The following is a 16,108-nucleotide window of genomic DNA, read 5'->3' as shown; positions in this document are numbered from 1 at the left end:
ATTTGTTTTCTAAATGACAGACCTATATTTGTTCACACAATCAATAAAAATAAATAAATAAATAATAAATAAATGAAATAATAAAATAACAAATAAATTATAAATAAAATAAATAATTAAAGCCGCAAGCGGCATCGAACGGCCCTTCGCACTCGGCCGACCCGGCACTCCCTGTGGGTGGCGCTGACGCGCCACTTGTCCCTTTTTTATTGGGGCTTTGGACTGCACTTTTCACCAAACAAGTCAAAACACATTGGAAGTGCTGATGCACAAAATGCAAAAACATGGGTTTTCTAGGCATCGCCATGGCAACACCGTGCAAAATACAAACTTGGCCCCTCGGACTTTTTTGTCGGGGACGACCTGAAGAATCACTGTGCCAAATTTTGTGTTCGTCGTTGACGGTAGTAAGTCGTTATAAGACTTTGAAATGTACGAAAATTTGGAAATTTTCCCATTAGGATAACATGGGCGCTTTCGCAATGGCAACCCAGTGAAAAATATGACTTGGGTCTAATTGACTTTTTTGATCAGGATGACATGAAGAGTCATGGTGCCAAATTTCACATTATTCCATGAAACTAATATTATTCCCATGAATGGGAAAAATTTGGAGATTTCCCATTAGCATAACATTGGCAGTTTGGCGCATCGCCATGGCAACACGGTGCAAAAAAAAGCATGGGTGTCATTGACTTTATTGAAAAAACTAAAACAAAACAAAAAAACTGGTTTATTAGTCTGTCTACTGGTTTATTAGTCTGTCTACATATCCAATGCTCAAAATGCTCAGTCTCCCCTTGTGATGTTGTGGTTTACAACATATCTGTAATGAGCAAGACAGATTTAGCTCAATTATATGAAAACTAGGTACAGCCACTTTAAACAGCAAATTCTACCATAGAATCCTGACTGTTCTCCAGCTCACATTTAAATGAGGCATTCTATAATGTTGTCATGAAGTCATGTGACCAGCTCTAGAACACTCACCTAGCAACCAGTGTTGCCATGGTGTTCTCGTCACCATGGCAACGGTGACAAAGAAATCCTTTGACACAAAGCAATCGATTTGTAGTACTTGTTAGATCAAACTCAACGGTCACAACAAAGTCAAGTGCTCTTGTATTGCTCTTGTATTGCTCGTGTATTGTTCGTGTATTGCTCAGATATCAAATTTTTTGACCAACCTAAATACATACTGAAATGGCTTCAGGATATCCCTCCAGACTAGATCAAACCCTGTTTAAGTTAGGGGAGTACATCGTCTTGGACGTACTTGGGGAAGGGCATTTTGGTGCAGTCACTAGATGCTTTCACCCTCAGACTTTAGAGATCGTGGCAGTTAAAACCCTGAAGAACGCCAGTAGCAGTCTCGAAAACGAAGTTGAGATCTTGGAGGAGTTGCGCCTCTTACAACCAGACAAGTACAATATTGTCAGGTTCATTGAATACTTTGCAGAACAGGACTCCGAATGCATGGTATTTGAAACATTAGACAGGAGCCTGTTCGACTTTATGAACATGAGAGGAAAGCTATTGTCTTTGTGTGAGCTCCGTCCAGTGGTACAGCAGCTCCTGGTGGCCTTTGACGGTCTCAAGACGGCTGGGATCATTCATGCAGACCTAAAGCCAGACAACATCATGCTGGTGAACCACAGTAAGCAGCCTTTTAAAGTCAAACTCATTGACTTTGGCCTTGCTGGTTATGCAGACATGATGGACTTCCTGAACATATGGCAGCCTTTTCCATACCGAGCTCCAGAGGCCACTCTAGGCTGCGACGTCACTGAGGCTGTGGACATGTGGTCTCTAGGCTGCACTCTGGCAGAGTGTTTCACAGGATACCGTCTTTTCAGTGGACACTCAGCCTACGAAAATCTCAGGACAATCGTCGAACTGGTAGGACTTCCAAGTGCAAAAGTGCTCCAAAAAGCACATATGGCTTTAGATTACTTTACAAGCCCTTCTGGTGACTTCACACAGTGGAGACTTCAAACCTTAGATGAGTACTATGGCAGACAGAGAGAAGACATGCCCATGGTCTCAGATTGTCTAGCTGGAATATTCAGCTCTTTAGACAGTGTTTTTCAGGGGTCTCATACAAGAACGGGAGACCCAGAGCACAGAGACAGATTGGCCTTTGCTGATCTCATAAAGAGACTTCTGGACCTGGACGATGAGATGAGAATCACTCCCAAGGAGGCACTCCATCACCCCTTTGTGACGATGGAACATCTGATCGGTGATGACAGTGAATACAGTGAGAACGCTCGTGGCCTCATGGCCTTAGCTCTTAAAGGGTCCACCACTGTGTCTGATTTGAGCCCTCCTGAACAGCCCAGTCCACACGTCCCACAACATGTACCAGAGCCGCTCTGGGATGAGGAGGAAGCAATAAGACCCACGCAAACACTGGAGCACATAGACAACACAAAGTGTTTCAACCAGGGTATTCTAGAGACTCCAATGGACAACGAGGAAAACATGCAACCTGTCAAGTACGTCAATGGGTTTTTCTATTTTGGCCTTGAAGATCCAGTTTGGAATGAACCACTTAATGTAGGAGAAACAAGTGTCCCCCAAATACCTCAGTGTTTGAACCCAGCTATTCTAGAGCAGCAGGGAACAGCAACAGAACTCACTGAAGAAAACATGTCCAAAAACTGGTGTGATTATACTTCTGAGGACGACGAACTCCTCTACAGCCAGGAATTCGACCTGGAGATGGAACTCGCCAATCAGGACCAGACCTCTGGACCATCTGAGGAGGTGGTCCAAACCTCTGTAACTCTTGAAGAGTTGGAGAGGGAGCAGTTGGAGCCTCAAACCCAACAGAGGTCTGAAGAGGAAGAAGACCAGAGCTTGAGCTTAAACATGCTCGAATTTGAAAAGGCCTCTAAAGCTGCTCAGGCTTTAGATGCCAGAGAGGAACGTCTTCTCCAAGAGCTGGAAGACCTCAGGTATGTTCGAGAAATTGACCACAAACAGCACCAGGAGGAGAAGCTCAAGTTATTGAACAAAACTGAGCTGATCATTGCAGGTCATAAGAAGCAACTCCAAGGCTTCAAATCTGAACTGCACACAGTGAAAAAGGAGAACAGACAATTAGTGAGAGAATCTGAGGAGCTGAAACGTAGGATTAAGATCAAAGATGGAGACGTAAACCAGCTTGTCGAACAGCATGAGGAGGACAAGAGGAAAATGAAGCGGATTATTCAAGATCATAACACTGAAATGAAGAAAAAGGACAGAATAACCCAAGAACTCCAAATTGAACTGAACAACGTGAAAGAGGAGAGAGCAGCACTTATACACCAGTCAGATGAACTGAAGCACCAGCTTCAGTCCAAAGATCGCACTATGGACGCACTGCAGAAACAAGTTGCTGAAATGAAAGACATGCTGGAGCAAATTCGAAAAGATTCCAGACAAAAATCCAAACAGTGGGAAAAGGAAAAACGGAATCTTCAGACGGACGCTGCCAATATGAAATCCAAACTCCACAAAAAATCTTCAGAAAATACAGAGCTGACTGAGCAGAACTCTCAACTGAAGCGTGCACTGGCAGATTTCAGAACGGACATGTCTGCTCTGAAACATGAACTGGAAACCAAAAAACAAGAGGCGGCTGTCCAGAAGGTCCAGATGTTGCGGCAAATGGAAGACAAAGATACGCACATCCGAAAGATGGACGAGGAGAAGGACGCCACTTTGAGGACCTGTGAGGAGGTGAAGGAGGATCTCAGAAAGACACAGAAAGAGCGCTCCCTGCTGATGGAGAGATGCAGTGCATCAGACCAGCAATTGAAAAGAGCAGAGGTAGAGCGCTCCCTGCTGGTCATTAAGAACAACGTGTTACAGCAACAGATAGAAGAGGAGAAACAAATCAAAACCGAACTAGAGGAGGAGAAGACGGCTCTCTTAAAGACCTGTGAGGAGCTAAAGGCAGAGAGCTCCCTACAGGCTGAAAGCTGCAGTGCGTTGGAGAAACAGCTGAGGAGCACAGAAGAACAGCACTCCCTGCTGGAGAAGATGAGCATAACACTGGAGCACGAGCTGGAGAAGAGGAAGAGGAAATGGTACAGGAGACTGTTCCGCGTTTAGACCCTTTCTTTTTTGTGATCAAATTTTTTTATTGTTTACATAATAACAAAAACACAATACCCCCCCCCCCAAAAAAAAAACAAACAAACAAACAAACAAAAAAACGAAACAAAAACATCCCGAGCTCATGGTGATATCCTACCCCCCCTCCCTGGGCTCCCTGGGAATACATATATAATGTGCATGTATATATATATATATATATATATATATATATATATATATATATATATGCATGCACATTATATATGTATTCCTATACCCCTATACATTACTATACATACTATACTTATATTATACACTTACACATATATATATATATTTAGTGTAGACCCTTTCTCAACCCCCCACCCTGTTCTGCACATGAACAATAACTTAAAAAAAAGGTTTTTAAGTTATTGTTTAATAAAAAAATTAAAAAATCCATTCATTTTTTTGTCTTCTTTTGGGTTAATTATTATTTGAACCACCTTATCCATGGTTTAGTCTATTTTAGGTGTCGGCAATATTGGGTTAAACTTGAGTCTAAATATCTAAAATCTAGCTAATGTACTTTAACAAACTTGTCGTAGGGTTTTTATCTGACAGACTCCAAACTGAGGCAGCCTCATCGGGACATATAGTTGACTCAACATAATGACATCTTAACAAAACAGCCATTTTGAAAGTATAAAAATCCATGTGACTTTTGCAAAAATGATCGGATCTGGATGGACCCAATGTAGCACTTGTGTGGTTTGATGAGCTGGACATAATGATTTTGTGACAGTGGCATTTGGTGGTTTTCGAGCAGGACAGACTGCTCTCAGTTATGTGTTATCATCATTGCTGGAGCCGTTGTACTCCCCATAATTCTTTAGAGTTGTAGGTTTTTAAGTTTCCTTCAGGTTCTTAAGTTTCCTTCATCTGAAGGAAACTTAAGGAAACTTCAGATGAACAATTTTAATTGTTCTAATTAAAATGGTTCATCTGAAGGAAACTTAAGGAGCTGAGCTCAGACACAACCATATTTGATTACACAGGCCACTTTACAGCACAGGAATAGCAGGGTAATATGTTTATTACACTGCTATTGAAGTAAAGTGAGCCGCTGTAATCCCCCATTCGTCCAGGAGTAGCTAGTAGGTAGTAGCTAGTCAAGTGTGATCCCATCTTCTCTACAAATTGTTCTAATTAAAATTGGCAATAAAAAATACAAAATTAAAGCCGCAAGCGGCATCGAACGGCCCTTCGCACTCGGCCGACCCGGCACTCCCTGTGGGTGGCGCTGACGCGCCACTTGTCCCTTTTTTATTGGGGCTTTGGACTGCACTTTTCACCAAACAAGTCAAAACACATTGGAAGTGCTGATGCACAAAATGCAAAAACATGGGTTTTCTAGGCATCGCCATGGCAACACCGTGCAAAATACAAACTTGGCCCCCTGGACTTTTTTGACGGGGACGACCTGAAGAATCACTGTGCCAAATTTTGTGTTCGTCGTTGACGGTAGTAAGTCGTTATAAGACTTTGAAATGTACGAAAATTTGGAAATTTTCCCATTAGGATAACATGGGCGCTTTCGCAATGGCAACCCAGTGAAAAATATGACTTGGGTCTAATTGACTTTTTTGATCAGGATGACATGAAGAGTCATGGTGTCAAATTTCACATTATTCCATGAAACTAATATTTTTCCCATGAATGGGAAAAATTTGGAGATTTCCCATTAGCATAACATTGGCAGTTTGGCGCATCGCCATGGCAACACGGTGCAAAAAAAAGCATGGGTGTCATTGACTTTATTGAAAAAACTAAAACAAAACAAAAAAACTGGTTTATTAGTCTGTCTACTGGTTTATTAGTCTGTCTACATATCCAATGCTCAAAATGCTCAGTCTCCCCTTGTGATGTTGTGGTTTACAACATATCTGTAATGAGCAAGACAGATTTAGCTCAATTATATGAAAACTAGGTACAGCCACTTTAAACAGCAAATTCTACCATAGAATCCTGACTGTTCTCCAGCTCACATTTAAATGAGGCATTCTATAATGTTGTCATGAAGTCATGTGACCAGCTCTAGAACACTCACCTAGCAACCAGTGTTGCCATGGTGTTCTCGTCACCATGGCAACGGTGACAAAGAAATCCTTTGACACAAAGCAATCGATTTGTAGTACTTGTTAGATCAAACTCAACGGTCACAACAAAGTCAAGTGCTCTTGTATTGCTCTTGTATTGCTCGTGTATTGTTCGTGTATTGCTCAGATATCAAATTTTTTGACCAACCTAAATACATACTGAAATGGCTTCAGGATATCCCTCCAGACTAGATCAAACCCTGTTTAAGTTAGGGGAGTACATCGTCTTGGACGTACTTGGGGAAGGGCATTTTGGTGCAGTCACTAGATGCTTTCACCCTCAGACTTTAGAGATCGTGGCAGTTAAAACCCTGAAGAACGCCAGTAGCAGTCTCGAAAACGAAGTTGAGATCTTGGAGGAGTTGCGCCTCTTACAACCAGACAAGTACAATATTGTCAGGTTCATTGAATACTTTGCAGAACAGGACTCCGAATGCATGGTATTTGAAACATTAGACAGGAGCCTGTTCGACTTTATGAACATGAGAGGAAAGCTATTGTCTTTGTGTGAGCTCCGTCCAGTGGTACAGCAGCTCCTGGTGGCCTTTGACGGTCTCAAGACGGCTGGGATCATTCATGCAGACCTAAAGCCAGACAACATCATGCTGGTGAACCACAGTAAGCAGCCTTTTAAAGTCAAACTCATTGACTTTGGCCTTGCTGGTTATGCAGACATGATGGACTTCCTGAACATATGGCAGCCTTTTCCATACCGAGCTCCAGAGGCCACTCTAGGCTGCGACGTCACTGAGGCTGTGGACATGTGGTCTCTAGGCTGCACTCTGGCAGAGTGTTTCACAGGATACCGTCTTTTCAGTGGACACTCAGCCTACGAAAATCTCAGGACAATCGTCGAACTGGTAGGACTTCCAAGTGCAAAAATGCTCCAAAAAGCACATATGGCTTTAGATTACTTTACAAGCCCTTCTGGTGACTTCACACAGTGGAGACTTCAAACCTTAGATGAGTACTATGGCAGACAGAGAGAAGACATGCCCATGGTCTCAGATTGTCTAGCTGGAATATTCAGCTCTTTAGACAGTGTTTTTCAGGGGTCTCATACAAGAACGGGAGACCCAGAGCACAGAGACAGATTGGCCTTTGCTGATCTCATAAAGAGACTTCTGGACCTGGACGATGAGATGAGAATCACTCCCAAGGAGGCACTCCATCACCCCTTTGTGACGATGGAACATCTGATCGGTGATGACAGTGAATACAGTGAGAACGCTCGTGGCCTCATGGCCTTAGCTCTTAAAGGGTCCACCACTGTGTCTGATTTGAGCCCTCCTGAACAGCCCAGTCCACACGTCCCACAACATGTACCAGAGCCGCTCTGGGATGAGGAGGAAGCAATAAGACCCACGCAAACACTGGAGCACATAGACAACACAAAGTGTTTCAACCAGGGTATTCTAGAGACTCCAATGGACAACGAGGAAAACATGCAACCTGTCAAGTACGTCAATGGGTTTTTCTATTTTGGCCTTGAAGATCCAGTTTGGAATGAACCACTTAATGTAGGAGAAACAAGTGTCCCCCAAATACCTCAGTGTTTGAACCCAGCTATTCTAGAGCAGCAGGGAACAGCAACAGAACTCACTGAAGAAAACATGTCCAAAAACTGGTGTGATTATACTTCTGAGGACGACGAACTCCTCTACAGCCAGGAATTCGACCTGGAGATGGAACTCGCCAATCAGGACCAGACCTCTGGACCAACTGAGGAGGTGGTCCAAACCTCTGTAACTCTTGAAGAGTTGGAGAGGGAGCAGTTGGAGCCTCAAACCCAACAGAGGTCTGAAGAGGAAGAAGACCAGAGCTTGAGCTTAAACATGCTCGAATTTGAAAAGGCCTCTAAAGCTGCTCAGGCTTTAGATGCCAGAGAGGAACGTCTTCTCCAAGAGCTGGAAGACCTCAGGTATGTTCGAGAAATTGACCACAAACAGCACCAGGAGGAGAAGCTCAAGTTATTGAACAAAACTGAGCTGATCATTGCAGGTCATAAGAAGCAACTCCAAGGCTTCAAATCTGAACTGCACACAGTGAAAAAGGAGAACAGACAATTAGTGAGAGAATCTGAGGAGCTGAAACGTAGGATTAAGATCAAAGATGGAGACGTAAACCAGCTTGCGAACAGCATGAGGAGGACAAGAGGAAAATGAAGCGGATTATTCAAGATCATAACACTGAAATGAAGAAAAAGGACAGAATAACCCAAGAACTCCAAATTGAACTGAACAACGTGAAAGAGGAGAGAGCAGCACTTATACACCAGTCAGATGAACTGAAGCACCAGCTTCAGTCCAAAGATCGCACTATGGACGCACTGCAGAAACAAGTTGCTGAAATGAAAGACATGCTGGAGCAAATTCGAAAAGATTCCAGACAAAAATCCAAACAGTGGGAAAAGGAAAAACGGAATCTTCAGACGGACGCTGCCAATATGAAATCCAAACTCCACAAAAAATCTTCAGAAAATACAGAGCTGACTGAGCAGAACTCTCAACTGAAGCGTGCACTGGCAGATTTCAGAACGGACATGTCTGCTCTGAAACATGAACTGGAAACCAAAAAACAAGAGGCGGCTGTCCAGAAGGTCCAGATGTTGCGGCAAATGGAAGACAAAGATACGCACATCCGAAAGATGGACGAGGAGAAGGACGCCACTTTGAGGACCTGTGAGGAGGTGAAGGAGGATCTCAGAAAGACACAGAAAGAGCGCTCCCTGCTGATGGAGAGATGCAGTGCATCAGACCAGCAATTGAAAAGAGCAGAGGTAGAGCGCTCCCTGCTGGTCATTAAGAACAACGTGTTACAGCAACAGATAGAAGAGGAGAAACAAATCAAAACCGAACTAGAGGAGGAGAAGACGGCTCTCTTAAGACCTGTGAGGAGCTAAAGGCAGAGAGCTCCCTACAGGCTGAAAGCTGCAGTGCGTTGGAGAAACAGCTGAGGAGCACAGAAGAACAGCACTCCCTGCTGGAGAAGATGAGCATAACACTGGAGCACGAGCTGGAGAAGAGGAAGAGGAAATGGTACAGGAGACTGTTCCGCGTTTAGACCCTTTCTTTTTTGTTATCAAATTTTTTTATTGTTTACATAATAACAAAAACACAATACCCCCCCCCCCAAAAAAAAAAACAAACAAACAAACAAACAAAAAAACGAAACAAAAACATCCCGAGCTCATGGTGATATCCTACCCCCCCTCCCTGGGCTCCCTGGGAATACATATATAATGTGCATGTATATATATATATATGTATATATATATATATATATATATATATATATATATATATATATATATATATATGCATGCACATTATATATGTATTCCTATACCCCTATACATTACTATACATACTATACTTATATTATACACTTACACATATATATATATATTTAGTGTAGACCCTTTCTCAACCCCCCACCCTGTTCTGCACATGAACAATAACTTAAAAAAAAGGTTTTTAAGTTATTGTTTAATAAAAAAATTAAAAAATCCATTCATTTTTTTGTCTTCTTTTGGGTTAATTATTATTTGAACCACCTTATCCATGGTTTAGTCTATTTTAGGTGTCGGCAATATTGGGTTAAACTTGAGTCTAAATATCTAAAATCTAGCTAATGTACTTTAACAAACTTGTCGTAGGGTTTTTATCTGACAGACTCCAAACTGAGGCAGCCTCATCGGGACATATAGTTGACTCAACATAATGACATCTTAACAAAACAGCCATTTTGAAAGTATAAAAATCCATGTGACTTTGCAAAAATGATCGGATCTGGATGGACCCAATGTAGCACTTGTGTGGTTTGATGAGCTGGACATAATGATTTTGTGACAGTGGCATTTGGTGGTTTTCGAGCAGGACAGACTGCTCTCAGTTATGTGTTATCATCATTGCTGGAGCCGTTGTACTCCCCATAATTCTTTAGAGTTGTAGGTTTTTAAGTTTCCTTCAGGTTCTTAAGTTTCCTTCATCTGAAGGAAACTTAAGGAAACTTCAGATGAACAATTTTAATTGTTCTAATTAAAATGGTTCATCTGAAGGAAACTTAAGGAGCTGAGCTCAGACACAACCATATTTGATTACACAGGCCACTTTACAGCACAGGAATAGCAGGGTAATATGTTTATTACACTGCTATTGAAGTAAAGTGAGCCGCTGTAATCCCCCATTCGTCCAGGAGTAGCTAGTAGGTAGTAGCTAGTCAAGTGTGATCCCATCTTCTCTACAAATTGTTCTAATTAAAATTGGCAATAAAAAATACAAAATTAAAGCCGCAAGCGGCATCGAACGGCCCTTCGCACTCGGCCGACCCGGCACTCCCTGTGGGTGGCGCTGACGCGCCACTTGTCCCTTTTTTATTGGGGCTTTGGACTGCACTTTTCACCAAACAAGTCAAAACACATTGGAAGTGCTGATGCACAAAATGCAAAAACATGGGTTTTCCAGGCATCGCCATGGCAACACCGTGCAAAATACAAACTTGGCCCCTCGGACCTTTTTGACGGGGACGACCTGAAGAATCACTGTGCAAAATTTTATGTCCGCCGTTGATGGTAATAAGTCATTATAAGACTTTGAAATGTGCGAAAATTTGGAAATTTTCCCATTAGGATAACATGGGCGCTTTCGCGCATCGCCATGGCAACCCAGTGAAAAATATGACTTGGGTCTGATTGACTTTTTTGATCAGGATGACATGAAGAGTCATGGTGCCAAATTTCACATTATTCCATGAAACTAATATTATTCCCATGAATGGGAAAAATTGTGAGGATTCCCATTAGGATAACATTGGCAGTTTGGTGCATCGCCATGGCAACACGGTGCAAAAAACGACATAGGTCTGGATGACTTTATTGATTGGGATGACCCAATGGAATTTTGTGTCAAATTTGGTAACATTTGGGAAAACTAAATTTTCGGCCTTCCATACAAATTTATTAGATGTTCCGTAGGGGGCGCTATCGCGCCAATTTAGTTTCTATCACAATGAGTAAGCGCTTCTATCACAATGAGTAAGCGCGAATGACGAGCGCGTTAGCGCTCGTCATTCGCCATGGTGTCGGGGTCCGCCATTGACCTCCCATTGACTTCCATTCATTTTAGCAGTAACAAGTATGGCCCATGCCTGCGGCATGGGGGCTTGGATAGGGCTCGATGCCAGGAGTGTGTGTGGGGACATTAGCGCTTCGCGCTGCGTCAGCGTCAACATCGAGTCAATGGCGAAGCCCATTGACTCGATGTTGACGCTGACATGCTAGCAACAACAAATATGCAACCCATGCCTACGGCATGGTTGCTAGGACACAGGAGTCTGTGCAAGGTCGCGGTGCTGCCACGAAGTTGCGTGCTTTGCGCGCAACTTCGTGAAGACAGTCTGCAACGATGAGTGCTTCGCACTCATCGTTGCGGAAGCAATAGGCCCTACGCCCTGTAGGGGCTCGGGCCTAATAAATACAAAATCAAATCAAATTAAATAAAACAGTACAATTAAATAATAAATGAAATAAGTACAAAATAAAAAAATTATAATAAATGAAATAAATAAAAATAAATGAAACAGAAAAAGAGATCTTAGAAGACTAGAAAAACTAATGGAGAGGCTGGATTAACTATAGGCAGTAGTTTAGAGCACATGTGTCAAACTCAAGGCCTGGGGTCCAAATGCGGCCCACCATGTCATTTTATGTGGCCGCGAGAACATAAATTAAAAGGCATGACTGTCATTTTAAAATTAGTCTGTGCTGCTTTAATGTTTGCACTGACAATAAACTAATGAGATTTTACCAGCAACTGGAACTGAGAAATATTTGCAAATAATCATCACAAAAGGAAAATTGTTGGCGTGGACACGGAGCTAAGAATGTAAAAGTGAGTCTGCAAGAAAAATAACAAATTGTCCAATAATTAAAAGTCCGTATTTGGAGCAGAGCTGACGATCTGTGAGGAGGTGTGTCCCGACCAGAAACACACTTTTAAAAATGTCAGTTTATCACAGAAACCGTGATTTAACAAGTTAAAAAGTAATTACATTTATTTTACATGACATTCTGTTACATTTAGTGACATTTATCCTGCTGCACAGTCACATCTGGCCCTTGATGGCGGCCATTTTGCTGAAATGAGTTTGACCTGGTTTAGAGGCTGTGGTTGAGGTAATGGAGCGACGGACACGCCACAGGATGGACTGAAACACGGACCGTCCCCTGAATCCACCTTTAACCCACAGAGCCGACGGTTTGAGTCTGAGATCAGGGAGCTGCAGGACAAACGTCTTTGGTTTAGTTTATTTAGTTTTAACATTTCCTTGTCTTTTCTTGTTTCTCCGCAGGACCTGTTCCGCGCTGGGATCGGCGCCATCCTCTACCTCATCACGTCTCTGGTGTGTGTGATCCAGGGGTCAGGGGACGGAGCCCGGATCGCAGGAGGGGTCAGTCCAGCTTCTGTCACTCACTTTGTAAACGTCACTTTACGGCTGCGTTTTGAAGTCATGTGACCTCAGTGTTGACTCTGAAGTGTGTGTTTTAAGTATCTGCAGATCCTCGATATCGACCGATACCAGGACAGAGACGACTTATGTGGTTTATTATGATCCAAATGTGTTTTCTGTTATTTATCATTAAAGTTACTACAGCTAACAACTTAAAAATACAAGTTTAATATTTCGTCAACCAGTAAATCCTCCAATTTACAGATCAAAATAAGATATCGGCTGATCATATATAAATGGACATAGCTAACCTGCTCGCCGCCGCCAATTCACTTTCTATTGAAAAACTGTCTCCTCTCTCTGTCTCTGCTGCTTCAGACTCATTCTGGTCTTCAATGTTCGTATTAACCCTCTACATGATCCTGTTTTTTTTTTTTTAAACTATTGTGTCTGTAAATCAAGATCTGAACATTAATAACAGACAAATCTTTCTTTTCTTATTAATTATTATTTATTTATTTTATTTTTCTTTTTTTGTTTGTTCCTATTTTTGTCCTTATTATTATGGTTGTTATTAATGTTCATATCTTAATAATAGACAAATTTCTTTCCTTATGCATTATTATTTTCTTATCATTTATTTTATTTATTTTATTGAATTTTTTATTTTTTTTATTTTTTATTATGATTTTTTTCCTTATTATTATTATTATTATTAAGATATGAACATTAATAACAGACAAATCAGGTCCTTCTTTCCCCGAGGTCGCTCCTGTTAGCGTTAGCAACAGGTTTGATTGACAGCGTTGCTAAGGAGCGTTACCTTCAACAGCCTCGCTCCTGATTGGCTCTTTGGTTGCTATGACTCCAGATTAGCCGCTATAACTGCTGGTCTTGAGCTGTTGTGTAACGGTACAGTTCTGTTTCCTGTCGGATGAGGAGACTTAAACACAGTGGCATCAGATACAGTTTTCATGAATCATCGGTTCTACTTCCTCCTTCTGCTTTTCTGGTTAAGTCTTACACACATTTTAACAGGAAGTTGCAAATAAAGGCGTCAAACGTTGCGTAAACAAACGAGAATATTTGTGTGAGTCAAGTCTCTCTGCACCTTTGAGCTGCGCCGCTTTGAATAAAAAGCCACATTTTTGTCAAACTGTGGCTCTGTGCACAAACGCTCTACCAACTGAGCCACTGTCGCCCCCAATTTATATCAACATTTACAAACAGAAGTTATTATGAGTAGAGATTAAACTCGACCAGTGGATTTAAAAAAAATACTTAGAGGTCAGAGGTCAGATCAGACAGAGTCGAGGCTGGAGCAGGTGTAGGTCAATCAAACCTGTTGCTAACGCTAATGCTAACGCTAACAGGAGCGACCTCGGGGAAAGAAGGACCTGATTTGTCTGTTATTAATGTTCATATCTTGATTTACAGACACAATAGTGAAATAAAAACCCCAGGATCATGTAGAGGGTTAATACGAACATTTAAGACCAGAATGAGTCTGAAGCAGCAGAGACAGAGAGAGGAGACAAAACAAAAAATGAACTAAAAAAAAAATAACAAAAACGTTGAGCTTAAATATTATGTTTTCTCTGTGCACTTTTTCATGGACTGTTTATAATTTGAATGTCAAATTTTTAATGAATGAAATTTTAATCAAATGTATTTATTTATTTTATTTTATTTTTTGGCTTGTTTAAAAAAATATTTACTTTAAAAAGGATCTTGAAAGGGGGGCGCTAGTGAGCAGGCAATGGAGTAGGTTGGAAGTTTAGTGTGCTCTGCACGAATTTGCAAAAAAAGCCGTTTTATTTGGCGTATGACTGTAACTTTAACATATGTGTACTTTCTAAAACTCTGATACAACATTTGAGCTTCCATCCACGGGTGTAAATGGCGAATAATCTGCGCAAATACAAGTATACGGGCAAGACCGCTGCTACCGCTGCTAGCAACACGAGTTCCGCTGCATCTAACATCGCACCTAGCACCGCACCTAGCATACCATCGGAGGAGCTAACGGAGCCAGCGGAGCGGAGTGGCCAACCCGCGCCAGCCGCGCTGGATCTCAAAACTGAAATACTATCCTCTATCAAGACCGAGATGGCTGCACTCTTTCAAAGTGAGCTTGCAAAGATCATTGCAAAGGAGTTTGGTGATGTTAAAACGGAGATGATGCAGATAGTCAGGTCTGAAATAGCTAGCAGCACTACGATTCTGCGCTCCCAGTTAGACACAATCCAGTCTACGGTGTCTGATATGGAGCAGGGACTTTCGGGATGTTCTGACCAAATCGTAACATTACAGTACTCCGTCCAGCAACTGGAGAAAAAAGTGGCGGTTCTTCAGGATAAGTGTTTGGACATGGAGGGACGAATGCGCAGATCAAATATTCGTATACTGAATGTAGCCGAAGAATCCCCGAGTACACCAGTATCAGTATCTAAATTGCTCAGAGAGATACTGAAAATGGATAAGGATGTTCTGATTGACAGATCCCACCGCACCGCGCCGTCGAATCGAGTAAAGGGTAAGCCCAGAGCGATCATAGCCAAACTACACTACTATCAAGACTGTCTCGACATCCTCCGCCGTGCCCGGGATGCTGGTCCTCTCCTCCACAATGGTTCCACCATCCTCATCTTCCCCGACTACCCGCTGAGTGTGGCTCATGCCAGATCGGCCTTTAATGACGTCAGAAAACTCCTACGCGGACGGGACAACGTGCGCTACGGGATCCTCCACCCGGCTCTGCTGCGGATCACCCATAATGGTGTCGAAAAGCGCTTTCGGGATGCAGCGGAGGCCATGGCATATGTGAGGAATAACATTCTGTGAGGGAGCTCCTTTGCTTTCTCTACTTTGCCGTACCCTTTTGGTTTCACGCAGTATAAGTCAACAATAATTATATGCATATTATATATAATGGCAAATTCAACTGAACGCCAGTCGAATACTGAACTAGTAATTTCTGAAACGTTTTTTTTTTTCTAATTTTAATTTTGTACCTCATCTTGTTTACACCTTTTAGTGCAGAGCAAACTGTTAGGCTAGAGCTCTTACAAACACATAATGTGTGGATTTAGTTGTAAAGGGTTAGTTTATTATCACCATGTTCCTGTTGGTGACAGTTGGGGTGGGGCACCTGTTGCACCTAATGTGAAATTGTTATTATCCGTTTTGTATATTTTTGTGACAGTGACGGGATTTTCTTTTTGTAAATTCTATTATATTATCAGATTGAATGGTTTAATAATATTTTATCTCAAAACATATGGCTAGTCACTTATCGAATACCCAAATAGATATTTGCCAGGTCAATCTTGTCAGCTGGAATGTTAAGTCCCTAAATCACCCAGTAAAACGTAGAAGGGTACTTACGCATTTGAAGCAATTAGATGTGGACATCGCATTTCTCCAAGAAA

At 42.0% G+C, this 16,108-nt stretch overlaps 2 protein-coding genes across 2 annotated transcripts in view; both read left to right on the top strand.

Moving 5' to 3' along the window:
- The window catches only part of prickle3 (prickle homolog 3), a 118,419-nt gene that overhangs the window by 54,774 nt on the left and 47,537 nt on the right, over positions 1–16,108 (top strand). The gene's annotated exons all lie outside the window — the stretch shown is intronic.
- LOC117373087 (uncharacterized) lies at positions 518–12,743 on the top strand. Its single transcript, XM_055222773.1, has 4 exons — positions 518–4,098; positions 6,512–8,296; positions 8,368–9,117; positions 12,579–12,743. The coding sequence occupies exons 1-4, from the start codon at positions 1,204–1,206 to the stop codon at positions 12,741–12,743; spliced, it is 5,595 nt and encodes a 1,864-aa protein (XP_055078748.1). The 5' UTR covers positions 518–1,203.

The sequence above is a fragment of the Periophthalmus magnuspinnatus genome, chromosome 7 (assembly GCF_009829125.3).
Source record: "Periophthalmus magnuspinnatus isolate fPerMag1 chromosome 7, fPerMag1.2.pri, whole genome shotgun sequence".
Taxonomy (NCBI): Eukaryota; Metazoa; Chordata; class Actinopteri; order Gobiiformes; family Gobiidae; genus Periophthalmus; species Periophthalmus magnuspinnatus.
The sequence above is the reverse complement of the archived record's forward strand: the minus strand, read 5'-3'. Positions and strand labels throughout refer to the sequence as shown.

Excerpts from the sequence above, each read along its gene's own strand:
- LOC117373087 (XM_055222773.1), top strand. The coding sequence starts at position 1,204 with ATGGCTTCAGGATATCCCTCCAGACTAGATCAAACCCTGTTTAAGTTA. Across the intron at positions 4,099-6,511 it reads GGTACAGGAGACTGTTCCGC|ACTTTAGAGATCGTGGCAGT; the intron begins GTTTAGACCCTT and ends TTTCACCCTCAG. Across the intron at positions 9,118-12,578 it reads AGACGGCTCTCTTAAGACCT|GACCTGTTCCGCGCTGGGAT; the intron begins GTGAGGAGCTAA and ends GTTTCTCCGCAG.